Below are 22,718 nucleotides of genomic sequence, written 5' to 3'. Positions count from 1 at the left end.
CTTGCTTCTTCACCCAGGCTGGAGTAAAATGGTGCAATCTTGGCTCGCTGCAACCTCCGCCTCCTGGGTTCAAGCAATTCTCCTGCCTCAGCCTCCCAGGTAACTGGGATTACAGGCACATGCCAGCACACTCGGCTAATTTTTGTGTTTATAGTAGAGACGGGGTTTCACCATGTTGACCAGTCTGGTCTGGAACTCCTGACCCCAAGTGATCTACCTGCCTCTGCCTCCCAAAGTGCTGGGATTACAGGTGTGAGCTACCGCACCTAGCTGCTATAGTCTTAAAGATATTTTTGTAAATCAGTTATGAAAGGCATGGTTAAAATACATACACATATGGTTGCACAACCTTGTGAATATTCTGAAAAACACTGAACCATACACTTTAAAGTGGTGACTTTTGTGGTATGCAAAGTCTGTCTCTGTCTTTAAAAATACATGTAAAATTTTTGTATTCCCTTTTCCCATTTGTAACCATATTCCAATTATTCAGCCTGTTCTCACTCCCACTGCTCAAATGTTTGCTTTAAAACAACAATAACAACAACAACGAAAGAAGAAGATGAAGAACATTTATTTAGTTTCTACTTCTTATAGGAAAGGAGGGAGAAAAGGGAATTTCCAATGGTCAATGTTCCAATCAGCGCTTTTGGAACCAGTTATGGGTGGGAAGGGAGTGTAGAAGGTTAGCATACCTAAAATGCAATTTGGGACTTAGCTGCACATTTCTCTACAAACTTAACACTATATCCTGGTGAGTTGGCTGTGGAAGTTCATTAGCTTTATGCATTTTAATGTTCGTATTCTATGAAGCTTCCCAGACTACTGCAGTGCAATGGATTTAGCAGTGCAATGCAGAATTACTTGGCCAAACCAAATTGCATTGGCTAAACTAGGGAGGGGAGCATCCTGTAAAATGCTGTATATTTGCACGTGCATGTGGCTAGCAGCCTGCCTGTTTCTGAACTAAGAACTCTTGTTCTCATGTGCACGTTTCTGGCATGACGCTGAATGTGTGTGCTGTTATTCAAAGACCAAGAGACTACAGGCTCTCTCTCTCTCTCCCTTATGCAGCTGGAATGGGCACAGGGAATTATCCAACTGGGAGTCTCAACTCTGGAAACTAATGCTCCGTTTTTGTCTCTGTAATGAACCCTTGTGCTGTTCCTGTGGCTGTGCTGGGCTGTGTTAGCCACTTTTAACAATTCTAATTCTGCCTAAAGCCCTTGGTCTATTTGTTCTTTTGGAGTTGTGGCTTTTAAAAAACCTTAGTGGCTTTATTTATCGTTCTCTTCATTTTATCTTCTTCACTTTGTAATTTATTTTTACCTGCTGTGAACATTTATATGAACATGTTTCAAAAGAGCAGAGTGACCTGCCTTACATAGGAGGCCTACGCACATGTCTAAATTGAGCTTCCTTTTCACTTGCTAGACAAGTTCTGTGGGTCACCTTCTTGAAGCCCGTTAATGTGCAGTTATTCTGTCTGTCCTTTGCAAAGCTTTTATGATGGACACAGCTTTCTGTTTATCAGGGTTAGAGAGAGAGAGAGAGAGACAGATTCCTTGATGTCTGTGTTCACGATTTCCGTGAACCGCATGTTGAGTCTCTCTTTATCCTAGGCAGAGAAAATCTTTTCCTGCCATTACACCAAAAGAAGAAGGGAAAATAATCACCTCCTTTTCTTCCTTCAGAAACGTGACTCACTTATCTTTTTTATCAAAAATGTCATAGAATACCTCATAGAACTAAGAAAAATGTGAATGGATCAAGGAAAGAATTCAATTAATTGTATATTTGAATCACTGATTAGTTCCTTTCCTCCCCATTTCCCTGGGCAGCCAATGCTGATGCTGACATACTGACACTTGCCTCTCTTATTGTATAGGTACTGCTGGGTGACTTGAAAACTACCAAGTATTCAAGAAATACACTTTGAAAACAACTGTACTCATAGACCCAAAGGGGAAATTCTGAATATCTTATAACCGAAGTTGTAAGATAACAGCATCCTTAGTTATAGCTGCAGCGAGAAAGAGATAGGAAATTGAGCAGGGAAAAACTATCTATGATTGTGCCCGGATCCAAAATTTTCCAGTGGATATGCTTAGTTTGGCCCTAGGACTGGTCTAGACAAGTGCCTTGGATAGCTCCCAAAATGCCCATATGCAGTCTGCGAGGTTTTCAGTGTCCCCGGGATAATAGGATTATGCTGATCAGAAATAATTACTGCACACCATTAAGCAGGCTTTCTTTTCATTTCAGTTTTGTTCTCTCCTCTCTTTTTTTCCCCCGTCTTTTCTTTTCAATCTCTGGCCTAAAATGAAATTGCCAGGAACTGCAGCTGTCCTTGATTCAGTGGCGGACAACACTCTCTGCTCTTGGAGCTCCCAGAGGCTATACCTTAAAATCAGCTTCTGAACTTTTCAAGAGTAGTCTTACTAGGCCCCACCTTTATATATTCCTTTTTTTTTTTTTGAGACAGAGTCTCACTCTGTCGCCCAGGCTGGAGTGCAGTGGCACAATCTCGGCTCACTGCAACCTCTGCCACCCAGATTCAAGCGATTCTCCTGCCTCAGCCTCCCGAGTAGCTGAGACTGCAGGCACCCACCGCACCTGGCTAATTTTTGTATTTTTAGTAGAGATGGGGTTTCACTGTCTTGGCTGGGCTGGGCTGGTCCTGACCTCCTGACCTCATGATCCACCTGCCTCGGCCTCCCAAAGTGCTGGGATTACAGGTATGAGCCACTGTGCCCGGCAAAGATTCTTAACTGAATCTATGGTGAGGCCTGGGTATGATTACTCTTAAAAAATTCAACAGTTAATTTTGAGGTATGATGTGGGCATCTGAACTTCTTAAACTCTTCAAATAAATCTGATGTGTGCTATGATGTTGAGAAGCACCCCCAGGAATGCTGGGAACAGAGGTAGTATCACAAGACAGAGATCCAACTCTAAGATATCCCAGCGCTGTCTATGCCCTGTTACATGGCATAGATTGCACCAGAAGACCAGCCTGCCTTCCTCTTCCACTTGTGCCTCCATGCTCTTGTTCTCTCCTTCCTCTCCCCATCGTCCATTCTTGTCTTCCTTTTAGGTCACCGGCACATTAAATCATCTGTAGACCCTGGGAGAGTTCCCATTCTTCTCTGCTGAGTTTGCTTTCCCTTAAATTGAGGATTGGGCTAACTCTTTGGGTAATTGAGCAAGTAATTGGTGGGCCTATTGGATACAGTTCATGTTTTTTCAAAGTAGTAGGGTGAGAGGGACCACATGCCTATAACCACTGTCTTCTCTCCATTCCTGAATCCTATTCTTTAACATCATATGGGAAATCATTAATTTAGAAACTCATTCTTTCCAACACTACTTACTAATCAAGCATTAAGAAAATATTCTTGTCTCTTTGATTTAAAAAGGAGGCTGAGATTATACAATATATCTATACTACCATGTGCACATGATTACATCCAAACCTTACTCACGTTTGTTTGGACACGCCTAACACACCAATGCCAGAGGGGCTCAATGCCAGATGGGCTTATGTTCTATGTCTTTTTATGGTGAAACTGCTCTGGTATAAGCCCTGGTAGGCTTTCTGTCTAAATAACTAAGATGTACATTTTTTATAAAATGGTTTTATTTTTTAAGAGATGCCAGTACATTATAGAAAACAACTTCTGGTATAGCTGAAGTTTTGGTAACTATAAGTTGTTATGAATTTATTATTTTATGAAAACTTTGGAATCATTCTGTAAAGTTATTTTTTAAAATAGTACCATAAGGATTCTTATTAAAATATCATATATAATACATATGGAAAATATTTATATTTTTATGCTATTAAATATTTATATCCAGGAGCATAGGGCTTTTCTGTTTTTATTAAGGTCTTATTTTATGTTCTTCAATAAAATGGTATAGTTATCTTCTGAAAGGTCTTGTACCTTTCTTGATAAATTCATTTCTAGATACACTTTAACAGCTTTAATGAGGCGTGATTTGCCTTATAGATTGTGCAGCCATCCCCATAAATCAATTTTAAGACTTGTCCACTCCCACAAAAAGTTTTTTCATGCGCATTACCACTAACTCCTACTCACATCCCCAGCCCTAGGCAACCACTGATCTTTCTGTCTCTATAGATTTGCATTTTTTGGACATTGGATCTAAATGGCATCATACAGTATGTAATGTTTTGCATCTGGCTTCTTTTAGTTAGCATAATGTTTCTCTGAGGCTCATCTGTATCTGTATTGTAGCATGTATCAACAGTTTGATCCTTTTTATTGCTGAATAATATTCTATTGTATGGCTCTATCAAATTTCTTTATTCATTCAACAGTTGATGGATGTTTGGATTGTTTCCAGATTTTGCTATTATAAATAATGCTGCCATGAATATTTGTAGACAAGTTTTCTTTATGGCATATGCTTTCATTTCTCTTGTGTAGATTCCTGGGAGTGAAATTGCTGGGTTGAACAATCAGTTTATGTTTATCTTTTTAAGAAACAACTAAACTGTTTTCCAAAGCAATGTGCTGTTTTACACTCTCAGAAGCAATGTATGAGGCTTCCAGTTTCTCTACATCATCACCAACATTCAGTAGTGATGTCTTTTTATTATAGTCATTCTAGTAAGTCTAACTGCATAACAAATGACCCCAAAACTTAGTGGCTTAAAATCAAACATTTATTCCACAATTTCTGTGGGTCCAGAATCCAAGTGTCTTACGTCCTCTGGCTTTCAGATTTCAAACAAAGCTACAATCAAGTTGTTGGCTGTGGCTGTAGTCATCTCAGGTTGATTAGGGGTCAGGGGGAGAATCTGCTTTCAAACTCACTCAAGCGGTTGTTGGTAGGATTCAGTTCTGTATGGGCTGTTGTACTGAGGGCCTCAGTTCCTCACTGACTGTGGGCTGAAAGCCTCCCTCAGTTCTTTGCCACATGGGCTTCACCACAGGGTGGCTCACAACAGGGCAGCTGGCTTCCATCAGAATGACCAATTTGACAGGGCAAGAAAGTATGAGCAAGACTGAAGCCAGAGTCTTTTTGTAACCTAACCTAGAAATGACAGCCCACTACTTAGAGGCTGTCTACCACATTTGTTATGGTTTTAATTTGCATTTCCTTAATGACTAATGATGTCGAGCATCTTTTCGTGTGCATATTAGCCATTCACATATGCTCCTTGATAAAATAACTGCTCAAATTTTTGCCCGTTTAAGAAATTACATTGTTTACCTAATTATTGAGTCATAAGAGTTTGTTACATATTCTGGAAACAAGTTATTTATTTGGTATTTGATGTGTCAATTGTATTTTCTATTGCTGTGATAACAAATTACCACAAGCTTAGCAGTTTAAATCATCCGAAATTACTTTCTTACAGTTCTGTAGACTAGAAGTATTGTAGAGGTCTCCCTGGGCTAAAATCCAGGTGTCAGCTGGTGCACTCTTTTTCTGGAGGCTCTAGGGGAGAAACTGTTCCCTGCTTATTTGGGTTGTTGGCAGAACTCAGTACTTTGCATTGTAGGGATCAGCGTCCCCATGTTCTTGCTTGCATACTTGCGACCTTGTAAACTAAAGGTCAATCCCAGCTTCTAGAGAACACTGCATTCTTTAGTTCTTGGTCTCCTTTCCTCATATTCAAAGCTACATCAGTGCCAACAGGTCGAGTTCTTTGCATGCTGCATTTCTCTAACCCTTCTTCCTTGTTGAATCCCCCTCACCACCGTCAGGAAAGATTCTCTGCTTTTAAGGACTCATATGATTAGATTGCGCTCAATCAGATAATACAGGGTAATATCCCCATCTCAAGGTCTAATTTTTTTTTTTTTTTTTTTAATGGGGTTTCACTCTGTCACCCAGGCTGCAGTGCAGTGGCACGACCTTGGCTCACTCACTGCAACCTCTCAGGCTCAAACGATTCTCCCACTTCAGCCTCCAGAGTAGCTGGGACCACAGGGGTGCGCTACCATGCTCGGCTATTTTTCTGTATTTTTGGTAGAGACAGAGTTTCACCACGTTACCCAGGTTGGTCTCAACCTCCTGAGCTCAAGCGATCTGCCCAACTCGGCCTCCCAGAGTACTGCAATTACAGGCGTGGGTTACTGCGCCCAGCCAAGGTCTTTAATCTTAATCTCACCTATACATCTCTTTACCATGTGAGGTAATACATTCACAGATTCTAGGAATTAAGACATGAACATTTGGGGGGTGTTATTCTGACTACCACACAAGTATTTTCTCCTAGTTTATGGCTTGTCATTTCATTTTTTTTTTTTCTGTTTTTTAGAGACAGAGTCTCGCTCTGTCACCCTGGCTGGAGTGCAATGGCGTGATCTCAGCTCACTGCAACCTCCACCTCTCAGGTTCTAGCAATTCTCCTGCCTCAGCCTCCCGAGTAGCTGGGATTACAGGTGCACACCACCATGTCCAGCTAATTTTTTGTATTTTAGTAGAGATGGGGTTTCACCATGTTGCCCAGGCTGGTCTCGAACTCCTGAGCTCAGACAATCCACCCGCCTCGGCCTCCCAAAGTGCTGGGATTACAGGGGTGAGCCACTGCACCCGGCTGTCATTTCATTTTCTTATTGATATCCTTTGAAGAACAAAAGTGTTTACTTTTTACGAAGTCTGATTTCTTGTTTCCTTTGTGTGTCATGCTTTTGGTGTTGTATCTAAGAATACTTTGCCTGACCCCAAGGTCCTGAAAATTTTTGTATATTTTCTTCAAGAATTTTTATAGCATTAGTTCTTCAGTTTAGATTTGTGATCTGTTTTCAGTTGATTTTTATATATGGTGCTAGGTAAGGACCTAAATTTTGTTTTTTTGTTTGTTTTTTTTTGTTTGTTTGATTGTTTTTGGCATGTGGATATCCAATTATCCCACTACGATTTGTTGAAAGACTCTCCTTTCCAGGATTTTTTTTCTGAACGATTATTATCTAAAGTGTGTTGTTGCTTTAGGGTCACGGTATGCTTGTGTATGTCTGTTACCATGTCACTGTGGTCCTACGCTGAGTGCCCTTAGGGGACTGGAATCTTTCCAATAAACCACGTTTGAGATCGTATGAGTCAGTGTGCAGTGTAGCCCACACTTGAGAGTGTGAATTTATGTGCACAGTCACTTTGCTCTGGGTGGAAGTAGGTTATAGTTGACTTACTTTCTCAGTGCTTGTTCCTACAGCCCCTCTTTTCACATGTTGCTCGATCTCCCTATACCTTCTTGGTGCTTACACATCTCAGACCCTTTAGCCAGACCCTTTAGCCAAACCCTTGCCAATAACAGTATTTTGGTTCTCAGTTCTGTTCGCTCTGGTTGTGGAGCCTTTGAATAAAAGTGCACACAGCTATTCAGTGGGATTTAGCTGGAAAAGGTGACCTTCCAACCTCATGTCAACTTCTGGCTCCTCAAACAGTAGATTGGCAGTAAGGCAGGGAAGTTGTTTTCCCATTTCTCACTGAGCAGATTGTGAATATTTCCATATGGATTTTCTATTATTAATGTTGCTCTGATTCTTTGTTTTAAAATAAAAATTCTGAATGAAAAAAAGAGACTCTCCTTTCTTCCATTGAATTGTTTGGACACCTGTGTTGAAAATCATTGGCTATAATTGTAAGAGTTTATTTGTGAATGATCAATTCTCTTCCATTGATATGTATGTCTGTCCTTGCATCAATATCACACTGTCTCCTTTTCTAGGTATTCTAAAGTTTTTGTTACTATTAGGAATGGAGTTAAGGTTATTTTGAATGTAAAATATTCACTCAATAAAAGACACTAGAGTCTCTACTACAGGGGAAGGGAGGGAGGATGGCAAAGGTTGAAAAACCAACTTTTGGGTGCTCATTACCAGGGTGACAGGATTATTCATATCCCGAGCCTCAGCATCATGTGATATACCCATGTAACAAACCTGCACATGTATATCCTCAATCCAAAATAAAAGCTGAAATAATTTTTAAAAATTAATAAAGTATTAACTCAGAACTGTTTTCCTTAGACTCATTAATATGTAATATATTAATATTAATTACAGATTAATATTTCATCTATAATATTTAATCTATTGATTAACTAATTAATCATTAATCTTATAAAATTGTCTTGGTCTTGGATTAAAAAGAAAATACAACTTTTTTGCCTAAACTAGGTAACCTAAAATTGCTTTGAACCTACTAAATTCTATCTTGTAGGATTATGTGGCAAAGATATCAGAGATATTAGTGTACATACGTTTAGTGTACATCAAATGTCTTAATGAATAGCTTTTAGTTTGTGCTTTGAATTTGAACAGGTTACTGTTATTACTATATATTCACATTCCCTTTGTACAAGTAACATTTCCAAAGCTCTGATCATTCTTATTCCTTTCAGATCAACCTCTAGAATCCCGTAGACTCTGCAACAAGCCAATTCAGAGCTTGCCCAACATGGACACCATTTTTAGTGAGGCCCTCTTGAAGATGCGGAGGCAGCACCCTGGATGTCTTGCACAGGAGGCTTGTGTCCGTGCAGTCCAGGCTGCTGTGCAGTATCCCTATGAAGTGGGCGTCAAGAAGGAGGAGGAGCTGTTTCTATATCTTTTTCAATCAGGGCAGGCTAGAGCCCTGCAATATGCTTTCTTAGCTGAAAGGAAAGCAAATAAGTGGTCAACTCCCTCCGGAGCATCGTGGAAAACAGCATCAGCGCGGCCTGTCTCCTCAGTTGGTGTTGTTGGTAAGAGCATGGGGTAATGAATGGAATCCTCCAAATCTGCTCATGTAATGTGCTACCATTTGCTTAGGGCTACCGGATGCTAGGTTTCACGTAAGACACATTACTTGTGTTAGCTAAGCTAATTCTCACACCACCCCATGAGCTCTCTTCTTTAACATGAGAGGCCTAGAGACGCCAGCCTTCTCAACAGTGAGCTAAACACGAGTAGGGTGAAAGTCTGACCCTAGGTCTGACTCCAGACTGGGAATATTTTATTCTTTTTTTTTTTTTTTTTTTGTGAGACAGAGTCTTGCTCTGTCACCCAGGCAGGAGTGGAGTGGCGCAATCTCGGTTCACTGCAACCTCCACCTCCCGGGTTCAAGTGATTCTCTTTCCTCAGCCTCCTGAGTAGCTGTGACTACTGCCACCATGCCCAGATAATTTTTGTATTTTTAGTAGAGACAGGGCTTCGCCATGTTGGTCAGGCTGGTCTCGAACTCCTGGCCTCAAGTGATCTACCTGCCTCAGCATCCCAAATTTCTGAGATTACAGGTGTGAGCCACCATTCCTGGCCTGGCATTTTTTATTCTATGTTACCTCTTCCCTGTATGAATCTCTCATTCCTGGATTTCCTGATGATGATGATTTGTACCACATTTCAAGGTGTGGCCTGTCACTCTCATAGGTATTTGTAATCAAGTCTCTTGTCTTTCCGGCCCCTGATCCATTCACTTCTCCTGTTCAAAACCACTATCCTCAAATCCATCTTAACCCTGAAACCATGGCTTCCCTACTTTTTTTCCTCTGGAATTTTCCCAAACAAAATATCTTCTTTCCTCAGACGCTAGCTCCCTGATTGGCTTCTCTGGGCCACTTTCCTAAGCTTCGCTTGCTCTTAGTCTTGGCTCAAGAATGGTCTTTGGTGGATTTTAAATTCCTCGAGATAGTAAGTGAAACATTCTTTGCACCAGCTTAGGTACAATCTTCTGGGGAGAGGGTCCATAGTTTACTAAAAGCATCAACTTTCTTTCTTTTCTTTTTTTTTATATTTAAGTTTTTAAAATCATAATTAAAGACATGCAGGAAAGTTACAATAGTACAAAAAATTCTCATATACTTTTTATCCAGATCCTCCAAATGTTAACGTTTTACTGTATTTGTTTTATTTCCCTCTCTCTTTTCTGAACTCTAAGAAAAAGTTACAGACTTATGTGTATTTCCTAAAATTAATATTCTCATACATGACCACGGTATAATTTATTTTAAAAAACAGGGCAATTAATATAGATAAAGAACTATTATTTAGTCTGTAGCCCTTATTCTGATTTTTCTTTCTTTTTTCTTTTTTTTAACCATCTTTACGATTTGTAAGTATACAGTTCAGTAGTAATAAATACATTTATATCCTTTTTTTCCCCTTCATCTCCCTTTCCCCCCCTCCCCTTCCTGGCCTTTGGCAACCACCAATCTACTCTGTATCATTATGAGATCTACATTTTAAGCTCCCACATATGAGTGAGAACATATGATATTTGCCTTTTTGTGTAAAAGCATCAACTTTCTTAACCCTTGCCTAGCTGTCCAGCACAGTGGTCTCCAACCTTTTGGCACCAGGGACCAGTTTCATGGAATACAATTTTTTCATGGATTGGGGGATGATGGTTTTGGGATGAAACTGTTCTACCTCAGATCATCAGGCATTAAATTCTCAGAAGGAGCATGCAACCTAGATCCCTCACATGCGCAGTTCACAATAGGGTTCGCGCTCCTATGAGAATCTAATACCACCACTGATCTGACAGGAGGTGGAGGTCAAGGCTGAAATGCTCCCTAGCCTGTTGCTCACCTCCTGCTGTGCTAACAGGTCACGGACTGGTACCGGTCCACAGGCAGAGGTTGGGGACCCCTGCTGTAGCACCAACCCAACTTGGAGGCAAAGATCTCACTCCACATTTTCTCAGTCTGTTTGTTCTCTCAATTCAACTTTGGTATCAAAGAATCTGTCTCTAATGTAAATACATTGTGCTCCTTTCAGCTCTGACTCTGTTGAGGTCTACGTTTGATTCACTTGGGATTTTTTTTTTTTTTTTTTTTTGAGATGGAGTTTCACTCTGTCACCCAGGCTGGAGTGCAGTGGCGCAATCTCAGCTCACCGCAACCTCCGCCTCCCAGGTTCCGGCAATTCTCGTGCTTCAGCCTCCCAAGTAGCTGGGACTACAGGTGCTGCGCCACCAAGCCTGGCTGATTTTTGTATTTTTAATAGAGACGGGGTTTCACTATGTTGTCCAGGCTGGTCTTGAACCTCCGACCTCAGGTGATCCGCCCACCTTGGCCTCTCAGAGTGCTGGAATTACAGGCGTGAGCCTTTGCGCCCGGCCTCACTTGTGATTTTTTAAGAAGATGGATAAGTAGAGTGACAAAGAACTATGATTGTTCCTCTTTTTGTACTATTAAATATTTCAGCAATACCAATATTTATTTCTACTTGTTGTGCACTTACCTCTTTCTCCTTCAATTCCTTCAAGTCAAGAATAATTAATGCAAATAATAGCAAGCTGGTAAGTGTGTCAGTATTGTGTTTGTCAACCATTGTTTGAGAGGATTTCCCGATTTTGTTGTTGTGAACCTTTCTTTAAAAGCCTTCAGGTTTGTTTCTGGCATATAATGTTTAAAAGTTTGAAGTATTTTTTTAAAACGATATCCACATTGTTTTGAAAAATATTGGAAAGGGCGTACTAAATATGTAAAACACACGTAGATAGAAATCAAGTAAGAAGATCTGGATGTTTCTGCCTTCTTCATGTGTATTGCCACACTGCCCTGCATTTCATCTTCGCGATGCAGCCTTCCGCTGCTCCCTCATGTCCTCTGACAGACTCCATGACCCTCCTCTGCCTCCTGACTGAAACCTGGCTTACCCTGAGGACCTGCGTCTGCTGCCCTCTCCAGGGAATGCTGCCGCTTCTCCCACACTCCATGGGCCTCTGGGTCACTTCTCAGACCATTGTGCTTTACGGGACACTGTCTTTTGTGGTCCTGCACTGTGGTCTTGTCGTTCTATCCCTTTTCATTACTGTCATGACTCCCTTCCATTTGCTGAACACTTCAGTACCTGGCTCACAGTTACCCAAATCCCTGCTGCCATCCTGGTTGTCCTCATCGTCTCTATGGACAATCATTCCCTCCTTGCAGCTTCTGGGTTTTTTGCTTCCTCAGACTCAGGGACATTCACCTCACCTCACTTCCACATTCCACACTCGTTGCTTCTCCACAGAAGCTTCTCCACAGTTGTCGTTACCCTGAATATTTCTCCACTTCCAAAATCTGAAACCCCTCTCTTCACCACCACCACCTCATATCTTTCCTTGTATCTTTCTTAATGGGTTATTTCAACTACATCCATTACTTGATCAGCTCCCCTTATGTTTATTTTCTTCTCTATTCAGCTTTAATTTTAAGAGTTATCATTTCAGCCACTCTCGGGCCAAAGTCTCCAAACTCCATGATTCATTGCCCTTCCACTGTGCTCCCCGCAAAATCCTAACCCTGATGATCTCAATTTTTGGCTTGTTTCCATGAGCCCGGGCCCAGGCTTCTCAGCCCCGCAGGAGACGCAGTTCCGATTAGTAACCCTGCAAGTTCACGTTCTCACACCACACCCAGGCTCCCAGGCCTGTCTGGACAGGGGAATGTAGTTGATCAGAAACTGCAAAACTGGTATTTAAAACATCCTTATTTGGTATTTACTTCTCTGAGTAGAAGAGGTTGCTGATCAAATTCTATTCTATGGCAGTCAAAAGCAGTAATTTGACAGGGGAGCAGGACTCCTTGCCCCTGACTATATGCGTCTGTGAGGCAAAATTAGAGAACTATATGAAGCTTGAAACCAATAGCTAGGAGGCCAGAGTTTCAAACCCCACATTCTACCTTTTAATGTAGAAAAGGTTTATCAAAGCTAAAGTTTAGGATACAAGTTGCTATAGAAGTGAGAGCTATTCAGCCTTCTTGTTCTTGGGAGAAGTGCAGGGGGTTAATAAATTTGGAAAACTGTGTTCTTAATAATTTAATATATTTATTATATAGTATTGAGTAATTTAATACACTTGGAAAATTAAATAAATATGTTCTAGAGAGACTAAATCAGTGATTTCTGATGACTGATACATCCTATCTTCAAAACCAATCCTCCATGCTAGTAAATACACCGTATAGAGGAGTAATACATAGGTGGCTTTCACAAAGCTGTTTTTATCCACAGTGGGCTGGTTAGGCAACAGATCATCTGCTGCTGTAACAGGTAACCCAGCAATCTCAGTAGCTTAACATAATAAGTGTTTATTTAATGCTTACTCCATAAGGTCATTCTAGGACCAGGGTTTTTTCCCACTAGTGGCTCTGCCGTTCTCCATGATAAGGGTCAGCAAACTTTTTCTGTAAAGTTCCAGATGGTAAATATATTAAGCTTTGTGGGCCATACAGTCTCTGTTGCAACTACTGAAGTCTACCATTGTGCACAAAAACAGCCATAGAGCCGGGCATGGTGGCACATGCCTCAATTGCAGCCAGTAGGGAGGCCGAGGCGGCAAGATCACTTGAGCCCAGGACATACAGGCTGCAGAAAGCCACGATGCCACCACCGTACTCCATCCTGGGCGACAGAGCAAGACCATATCTCTAAAAACAAACAAAATACTAAACAAAATAAAAACCCAGCCATAGACAATATGGAAACAAATTAGCCTTGTGTTCCAATAAAATTTTATTTATGGACACTGAATTTTGAATATGATATAATTTTTCATGTGCCACAAAATGGTACTTTTTAAATTTTTTATTTAAAAATGTAAAAACATGTTTTTGCCTGCAGGCAGTGCAAAAATCGGCAGTGGGCGGGGTTTGACCTACAGGCCACAGTTTACCCCACCACCTACTTTACGCCTCCTTCAAAGCCTCAGAGTCGTTTTCTGCATTCTCTACATCCGGGTGGCAATGGAGGATCTTGTGGGAGATTTTAGGAGCCAATCCAAGAACCCACATTGCCCCCAATCACCACCATCACATTTCATTGACCACAGTTACTCACAGGCCCTAACAGGATGCAAGGGATCTAGAAAGTACAGTCTTCTGTGTGCGGGGAGGAAAATGAATTGGTGTTGGGAGCAAACAATAACATTTTTCATCAAATAATTTTTCTTCATTTTCCATTTTTTTCTTGCCTTTGCTTAAAATATTTCTTCCTATGTTTTTCCCTTCCTCGACCTGGATGGTTCAACTTCCTCAGTTTTACCTATTACAGTCTAATCTTCCTTTAAGGTCCATTTCAAATGTCTTTGTCTTGAAGCTTTTTTTGATTCATCCAACTGAATGTAATTTTTTCCCTTTGAGTCAAAGAAATTTGAACTTTTCACATCCTTTACTTTACCATATGGAATGGACATTGTGAACTCCTCTTTCCACTGCTAGATCAGAAGCTCCCTGAAGGTTGATGCTCTTCATGTTTTTTTTTAATAACAGTTTAATTGAAATGTAACTCACATATAAAATTCACCCTTTTATTTATGCATGTATCTTTTTTTAATTTTTTTGAAGACAGAGCCTTTCTGTGTTGCCCAGGCTGGAGTGCAGTGGCACAATCTCAGCTCACTGCAACCTCCACCTTCCAGTTTCAAGTGATTCTTTGTGTCTCAGCCTCCTGAGTAGCTGGGACTATAGGCATGTGCCACTATGCCCGGCTAATTTTTGTACTTTTAGTAGAGATGGGGTTTCGCCATGTTGGCCAGGCTGGTCTCAAACTCCTGGCCTCAAGTGATCCACCTGCCTCTGCTTCTCAAAGTGCTGGGATTACAGGCATGAGCCACTGTGCCTGGCCAAAATTCACCCTTTTAAAGCGATTCAATGTAAAATGGTACAGCTGCAGCTGAGCACAGTGGCTCACGCCTGTAATCTCAGCACTTTGTGGGGCCGAGGTGGGTGGATCACCTGAGGTCAGGAGTTCAAGACCAACCTGGCCAACATGATGAAACCCTGTCTCTACTAAAAATACAAAAAAATTAGCCAGGCATGGTGGCAGGTGCCTGTAATCCCAGCTACTCCAGAGGCTGAGGCACGAGAATCACTTGAACTCGGGAGGTGGAAGTTGCAGTGAGCTGAGATCACACCACTGCACTCCAGTCTGGGTGACAGAGCAAGACTCCATCTCAAAAAATAAACAAATAAATAAATAATAAAATGGTACAGCTGCTATGGACAACAGCATGACAGTTCGTCAAACAGGTAAAAATTGCCATATAATCCAGCAATTCCACTTCTGGATATTTACCCCAAAGAATTGAAAGCAGGGGCCAGGCACAGTGGCTCATGCCTGTAATCCCAGCACTTTGAGAGGCCAAGGCAGGTGGATCACTTGAGGTCAGGAATTCGAGACCAGCCTGACCAACATGGTGAAACCCCATCTCTACTAAAAATACAAAAATTAGCTGGACGTGGTGGTGCACACCTGTAATCTCTGCTACTTGGGAGGCTGAGGCAGGAGAATCGCTTGAACCCAGGAGGCGGAGGTTGCAGTAATCCGAGATCATGCCACTGCACTCCAGCCTGGGTGACAGAGAAAGACTCCATCTCAAACAAACAAACAAAAAAAGAATTGGAAGCAGGGACTCAAATAGATATTTATACACTCATGTTCATAACAGCATTATTCACAATAGCCCAACAGTACAAGCAGCCCAAGTATCCATTGAAGGATGAATGGGTAAATAAAATTTGATATATGCATACAATGGAATATTATTCAGCCTTAAACAGGAAGAAAATTCTGACAGATGTTACAACATGGGTGAACCATGAGGACATACTGCTAAGTGAAATAAGCCAATCATAAAACATCAAATACTGCATAATTCCACTTATATGAGGTACCTGGAGTAGTCAAATGCACAGATACAGAAAATAGAATGGTTGGCCAGGGTTGGGGAGAGGGAAAATGGTGAGTTATCATTTAGTAGGTATAGAGTTTCAGCTTTGCAATTTGGAAGAGTTCTGATGATGGTCGCACACATTGTGAATGTATTTAATGCCACTGAACTATGCACTTAAAAATGGTTATGATGGTAAATCATATGTGTATTTTGCCACAATTTTTAAAAATAAGAAAATGCGTAGTAAAAGTATCACCAAAAAAGAATACAATTCAATGGTTGTTAGATACTGACAGAGTTTATGCAACCATTGTCACATCAATTTTAGAACATTCTCATCACTCCCCAAAGAAATCCTCTACCCATCAATAGTCACTCTCCATCACCCTTCCCTCCAGCCCTTGGCAGCCATGAATCTACTTTCTGTCTCTATGGATTTGCCTATTCTGGACATTTCATATAAATGGAACTATACAATATGTAGCCTTTTGTGTCTGGCTTTTTTTTTTTTTTCTTCAAGATGGAGTCTCACTCTGTCACCCAGGCTGGAGTGCAGTGGCACAATCTCGACTCATTGCAACCACTGCCTCCTGAGCCCAAGCAATCCTCCCAGCTCAGCCTCCTGAGGAGCTGGGACCATAGGCACATGCCACCACGCCTGGCTAATTTTTTGCATTTCTGGTAGAAACAGGGTTTTGCCGTGTTGGCCAGGATGGTCTTGAACTCCCAAGCTCAAATGATCCTTGCACCTTGGCCTCCCAAAGTGCTGGGATTACAGGCATGAGCCACCGCGTCCGGCCCTGGCTTCTTTAACTTAGCATAATGCTTTCAAGATTCATTCATGTTATAGTATGTATCATTATTTTATTCTTTTTTTTTCTTTTTTTTTTGAGACAGAATTTTGCTCTTGTTGCCCAGGCTAGAGTGCAATGGCGTGATTTTGGATCACTGCAACCTCCAGCTCTCAGGTTCAAACGATTCTCCTGCCTCAGCCTCCCAAGTAGCTGGGATTACAGGTGTGCACCACCACGTCCAGCTAATTTTTGTATTTTTAGTAGAGATGGGGCTTCATCATGTTGGTCAGGCTGGTCTTGAACTCCTGACCTCAGGTGATCTGCCTGCCTTGTATTTTATTCCTTTTTATGGCTGAATAATATTCTCCATTTTGTGTATCTATTCACCAGCTGATGGATGTTCAAACTGCTTCTATTTTTTGGCTAATTTTTTAATGTGAGAAAATGAAATTTATTTTTATTGTATAAATGCAAAAATTACAGGAAAATATTTTAAAGCTTTAAAAAATGCCAAGTGACATTGATACAGGAAAATCACAAAGCAGGAGAACTACACTAAATTAATAGTTTTCATTTTAAAATGTCTCATTGTATCTCAGATTTTGGAATATTCCATTTCTGTGGAAGACAGTTGATTCTGTTGAAGATATAATGCCCCCTAGTTTAATTAACAAGTACTGATAGCCACTGATCTATTTCTCTTGAGGAGGAGATAAGAAAGTTATGTATACATTCTCTGTACAGGTAATATACACAATTTTCTGGATCCAGCCTTAGCTCAGGGTTTCTGAAATTATTTTTTTTAATTTTATTTTAGATTCGGGGGTACATGTGCAGGTTTGTTACATGGGTGTATATATTGCATGATGCCAAGGTTTGGGCTTCTAATGTTCACTCAAGTAGTGAACATAGTACCCGATAGGTAGGTTTTCAACCCTTCCATCTTCCGTCATTCCGCCTTTTGGAATCCCCAGTGTTTATTGTTCCCATCTTTGGGGCCATGTGTACCCAGTGTTCAGCTCACACTTATAAGTGAGAGCATGCAGTATTTGGTTTTCTGTTTCTGTGTTAATTTGCTTAGGATAATGGCCTCCAGCTGCATCTATGTTGTTGCAAGTGTGTGATTTTATTCTTTTTTATGGCTGCATTTGGCTGTTTTGAATACTGCTGCTAACGAACATTCATGTACAAGCTTTATGTGGACATATATTTTCAGTTCTCTTGGAGATTTAGATATCAGTGGAATTGCTGGATCATAAAATAACTCCATGTTTAACATTTTGAGTAACTGCTAAACTGTTTTTTACAGCAACTGTACCACTTAAAAAATTTGCAGCAATGTATCAGAGTTCTAGTTTCCCCAAATCCTCACCAAAATTTGTTACTGTCTGTCTTTTTCATTATTGCAATCCTAGTGGGTTTGAAGCATTATCTCACTGTGGTTTTTATTTGCATTCTCTTAATGACTATTGATGTTGAACATTTTTTCATGTGATTATTACCCATGTGTTGCTTGTGCTTTGGGTGTCATGTCTTAGAAACCATTGCCTAATTCAAGATCACAAAGATGTATCCATCCATCAGACTTACTCCTAAGATCTGCTTCTAAGAATTTTATAGTTTTAGCTCTTACATTTAGGCCTATGATCCATTTTGAGTTAGTTTTGTATATGGTGTGAGGTAAGGGTCCAACTTCATTCTTTTGCATGTGGATATCCAGTTGTCCCAGCATCATTTGTTGAAAAGACTATACTTTCTCCATTGAATGTTCTTGGCACTCTTGTTAAAAATCAATTGGCCATAATTGTGTGGGTTTACTTTTGGCTATCAGCTCTATTCTGCTAATCTATATGTCTATCCTTTTGCTATGACCACTCTGTCTTACACTGTCTTAAATACTGTAGGCTTTTTTTTTTTTTTTTTTTTTTTTTTTTTTGAGACAGGGTCTCACTCTGTCACATAGACTGGAGTGCAGTAGTGTGATCATAGCTCACTGCAATCCTCAAACTCCTGGACTCAAGATATCCTCCTGCTTCAGCTTCCCAAATAGCTGTGACTATAGGCATGCACCATCATGCCTGGCTAATTTGTTGTTGTTGTTGTTGTTGTTGAGATGGAGTTTCACTCTTGTTGCCCAGGCTGGAGTGCAATGGTGCGATCTTGGCTCACTGCAACCTCTGCCTCCTGGGTTCAAGTGATTCTCCTGCCTCAGCCTCCCAAGTAGTGGGGATTACAGGCATGCACCACCACACCCAGCTGATTTTGCATTTTTAGTAGGGACGGGGTTTCTCCATGTTGGTCTCGAAATCCTGACCTCAGGTGATCCACCCACCTCAGCCTCCCAAAGTGCTGGGATTACAGGTGTGATCCACCACACCTGGCCGACTGGCTAATTTTTAATTTTTTATAGAGTTGGAGTCTCACTATGTTGCCCGGGCTGTTCTCAAACTCCTGGTTGCAAGTGATCCTCTCACCTTGGCCTCCCAAAGTGCTGGGATTACAGGCACGAGCCACCTCACCCAACCTTGAATAGTTTTGTCATACAATTTGAAATTGGGAAGAGTGAATCCTCCAACTTTGTTCTTTTTCAGTATTGTTTTGGCTCTTCTGGGTTTCTTGCATTTCTATGTGAATTTTAGGATCAGCTTATTGATTCTGCAAAAAACCATCTGGGATTTTTATAGAAATTGTGTTGGTTCTTCACATCAATTTGGGTAGTATTGCCACCTTAACAATATTAAGTTGTCTGATACAAAAACATTTAATGTTTTTCCATTTATTTGGTCTTATTTAATTTCTATTAACAATGTTTTGTAGTTTTTCGTGTACAAATCCTCCTATTCTTTGTTAAATTTCTTCCTGTGTATTATTCTTTTTGATGCTATTGTAAGTAGAATTGTTTCTTTTAATTTTATATTCAGATTGTTTATTTCTAATATATAGAAATATGCTTGATTTTTGTATATCAATTGTGTACCTACAATCCTGCTGGACTCATTTATTAGTTTGTGTAGCTTCTATTTGTGTGTGTGAATCCGACTAATTTTTATATCCTCTGAAACACGTAGCAGAGTGCAGAGTCTTAACTAGTACTCAATCCATTTGTGTTTCTTGAATCAATCTCTTTAAATGCCACATTTTCACATAAACCTTCCATCCAGTGAATAATTTATCAGTTCCTAATACCACTGAATCATTCTTTTTCTCCTTTGATTTTTATCTGCAGGCTTAGGAACAATGGGCCGAGGCATTGTCATTTCTTTTGCAAGGGTCAGGATTCCTGTGATTGCTGTAGACTCGGACAAAAACCAGCTAGCAACTGCAAACAAGATGATAACCTCTGTCTTGGAAAAAGAAGCCTCCAAAATGCAACAGAGCGGCCACCCTTGGTCAGGACCAAAACCCAGGTTAACTTCATCTATGAAGGAGCTTGGTGGTGTAGATTTAGTCATTGAAGCAGTATTTGAGGAAATGAGCCTGAAGAAGCAGGTCTTTGCTGAACTCTCAGCTGTCTGCAAACCAGAAGCATTTTTGTGCACTAATACTTCAGCCCTGGATGTTGATGAGATTGCTTCTTCCACTGATCGTCCTCACTTGGTCATTGGCACCCACTTCTTTTCGCCAGCTCATGTCATGAAGTTGTTAGAGGTTATTCCCAGCCAATACTCTTCCCCCACTACCATTGCCACTGTTATGAACTTATCAAAAAAGATTAAAAAGATTGGAGTCGTTGTAGGCAACTGTTTTGGATTTGTGGGGAATCGAATGTTGAATCCTTATTACAATCAGGCATATTTCTTGTTAGAAGAAGGCAGCAAACCAGAGGAGGTAGATCAGGTGCTAGAAGAGTTTGGTTTTAAAATGGGACCTTTTAGAGTTTCTGATCTTGCTGGGTTGGATGTGGGCTGGAAATCTAGAAAGGGGCAAGGTCTTACTGGACCTACATTGCCTCCAGGAACTCCTGCCCGAAAAAGGGGTAATAGGAGATACTGCCCAATTCCTGATGTGCTCTGTGAATTAGGACGATTTGGCCAGAAGACAGGTAAGGGTTGGTATCAATATGACAAGCCATTGGGTAGGATTCACAAACCCGATCCCTGGCTTTCCAAATTCCTATCACAGTATAGAGAAACCCATCACATTGAACCACGTACCATTAGCCAGGATGAGATCCTCGAGCGCTGCTTATATTCACTTATCAATGAAGCATTCCGTATCTTGGGAGAAGGGATAGCTGCTAGCCCAGAGCACATTGATGTTGTCTATTTACATGGATATGGATGGCCAAGGCACAAGGGTGGGCCCATGTTCTATGCTTCCACAGTTGGGTTGCCCACAGTTCTAGAGAAGTTGCAGAAATATTACAGGCAGAACCCTGATATTCCCCAACTGGAGCCCAGTGACTATCTAAAAAAACTGGCTTCTCAGGGAAACCCTCCCCTGAAAGAATGGCAAAGCTTGGCAGGCTCCCCTAGCAGTAAATTGTGATTCAGCCTTCCAGATTATGCCTCACATGCTAGCATCAGGTAATGCTGACTGAATTTCAGTGAAATTAAATCAAAAATCCAAAGTAAGATTGTTCTGAAATACAAAGCAAAAGAAATAATCAGTAGAATCTTCTGTGTGATGACTCTAATGGTCAAATCTTTAGGAATGTGCTTCTGAATCTGTCCTTATCAGATAAATTCAATGCATGAACTTGTGTGAATGTAATACCATAATAGCTGATGAAAGAGGCTCAGGCATAAGTTGAGATTCTCAAATGCTTTGATCATTGGATAAATGTGTCATCAATTAATAAATGATAAATACAGCTAAGTCATACATTCATTTTGACTCCTTTCGATGTCACACACATAGTATTCATCAGAAATCTTATGAATCATACATATACTCAACAAACATTAAAGTTGTAGGAAAAACACAGTTGGAAATTGGTAAGGGAACTGAGTACTTCAAACCAGCACAGGGAACTCAGGTTAGTGTGGCAAGCCTTTCCTCTTCTGTTTATGGAGAAATAATAGAAAGTAGTAAGTCATTAACTTAGTGTAAGAAGGGTCTTAGAGAACATCTAACCTTCCAGGATTTCCCATTTCTGTGATAGAGTAATGACACCAGTTTCCCTGTCATGACAAGCCTCTGTGATGTTACATATGGAAATGGTTGAATCTTGAAAAATCTAAAATTGTTGCAAAACATATTTTGTATGATTTTTTTGTAAGAGTTCTTCTCTTTTTACTTTTTGCCTTGTGTAGTTAAAAATTAAGGGGCTGGTCAATACAAAAACTTGTACACAAATATTTATAGCAGAATTATTCATAATGGCCAAAAGCTGGATACAACGCAAATGTCTATTAACTAATGAATAGATAAACCAAATCTGGTATATCCATACAATGGACTATCATTCAGCCATAGAAAGAAATAAACGGCCAGGCACAGTGGCTCACACCTGTAATCCCAGCACTTTGGGAGGCTGAGGCAGGAGGACTTTGAGGCCAGAAATTTGAGACCAGCCTGGGCAACACAGCAAAACCCTGTCTCTACAAAAAATACTTTCCATACATTAGTGGTTGCCTAAGGCTAGAATTGGGGGTGATGAATGGAGAGTACAGGATTCATCTAATGGGTACAGGATTTCTTTATGGTTCATGAAAATGGTCTAAACTTATTGTGGCAATGGTCACATAACAGTATATTAAAAAGCATTGAATTGTATATTTTAAGTGGGTGAATTATATGGTATGTGGATTATATCTCAATAAAGTTGTTAGTAAATAAATGGGGCTGCCGATGTTATCCTTCATTGTGGTGTAAATGAACTTTCACAGTATTTTCACCTGTGAACCCAAACAAAATGGTGAAAGTTCTGATGGAAAAATCTTGAATGAATAGAGTATAAGTTTTCTGTTGTTAAAAAGCAAACAAAAAACCAACAAAAATCCAAGTGTGCCTTGAATTTTACAGAGTACAGTTATTATGTTTGAAATGTATACTACTTAATTTTATATAATTTGGTTTGTGACATTAAAGACATCAATAAAAATGATTCCTGAAAGTAGTATTTTTGTCTCCAAAGTGACTTGTTTTCAAATTAATGTTAAAAAAAACCCCACTAACTTTTTCTTCAACCCTGGAATTAATTTTGAGTTCTTGCCACTTATTTTCACCCTACAGTAGCCTCTAGATTGAGGGGTTTTTTTTGTTTTTGTTTTTTCTGACTGGAGTCTTGCTCTGTCGCCCAGGCTGGAGTGCAGTGGCGCTATCTCGGCTCACTGCAAGCTCTGCCTCCCGGGTTCACGC

General features: G+C 40.4%; 1 protein-coding gene across 2 annotated transcripts in view; it reads left to right on the top strand.

The window, feature by feature from the left end:
- The window catches only part of EHHADH (enoyl-CoA hydratase and 3-hydroxyacyl CoA dehydrogenase), a 67,057-nt gene extending 44,578 nt beyond the window's left edge, over positions 1–22,479 (top strand). For both annotated transcript variants that reach the window (XM_054482779.1, XM_063662483.1), the window contains 2 exons: positions 8,384–8,725; positions 19,642–22,479. In XM_054482779.1, the coding sequence (XP_054338754.1) occupies positions 8,384–8,725; positions 19,642–20,903 (1,604 nt within the window). In that variant the 3' untranslated portion in view covers positions 20,904–22,479. The remainder of the gene's footprint in view (positions 1–8,383; positions 8,726–19,641) is intronic.
- The last annotated feature ends 239 nt before the right edge of the window (positions 22,480–22,718 follow it).

Source organism: Pongo pygmaeus, chromosome 2, assembly GCF_028885625.2.
Source record: "Pongo pygmaeus isolate AG05252 chromosome 2, NHGRI_mPonPyg2-v2.0_pri, whole genome shotgun sequence".
Classification (NCBI taxonomy): domain Eukaryota; kingdom Metazoa; phylum Chordata; class Mammalia; order Primates; family Hominidae; genus Pongo; species Pongo pygmaeus.
Note: the sequence above shows the minus strand (reverse complement) of the source record. Positions and strands in the feature narration are given on the sequence as shown.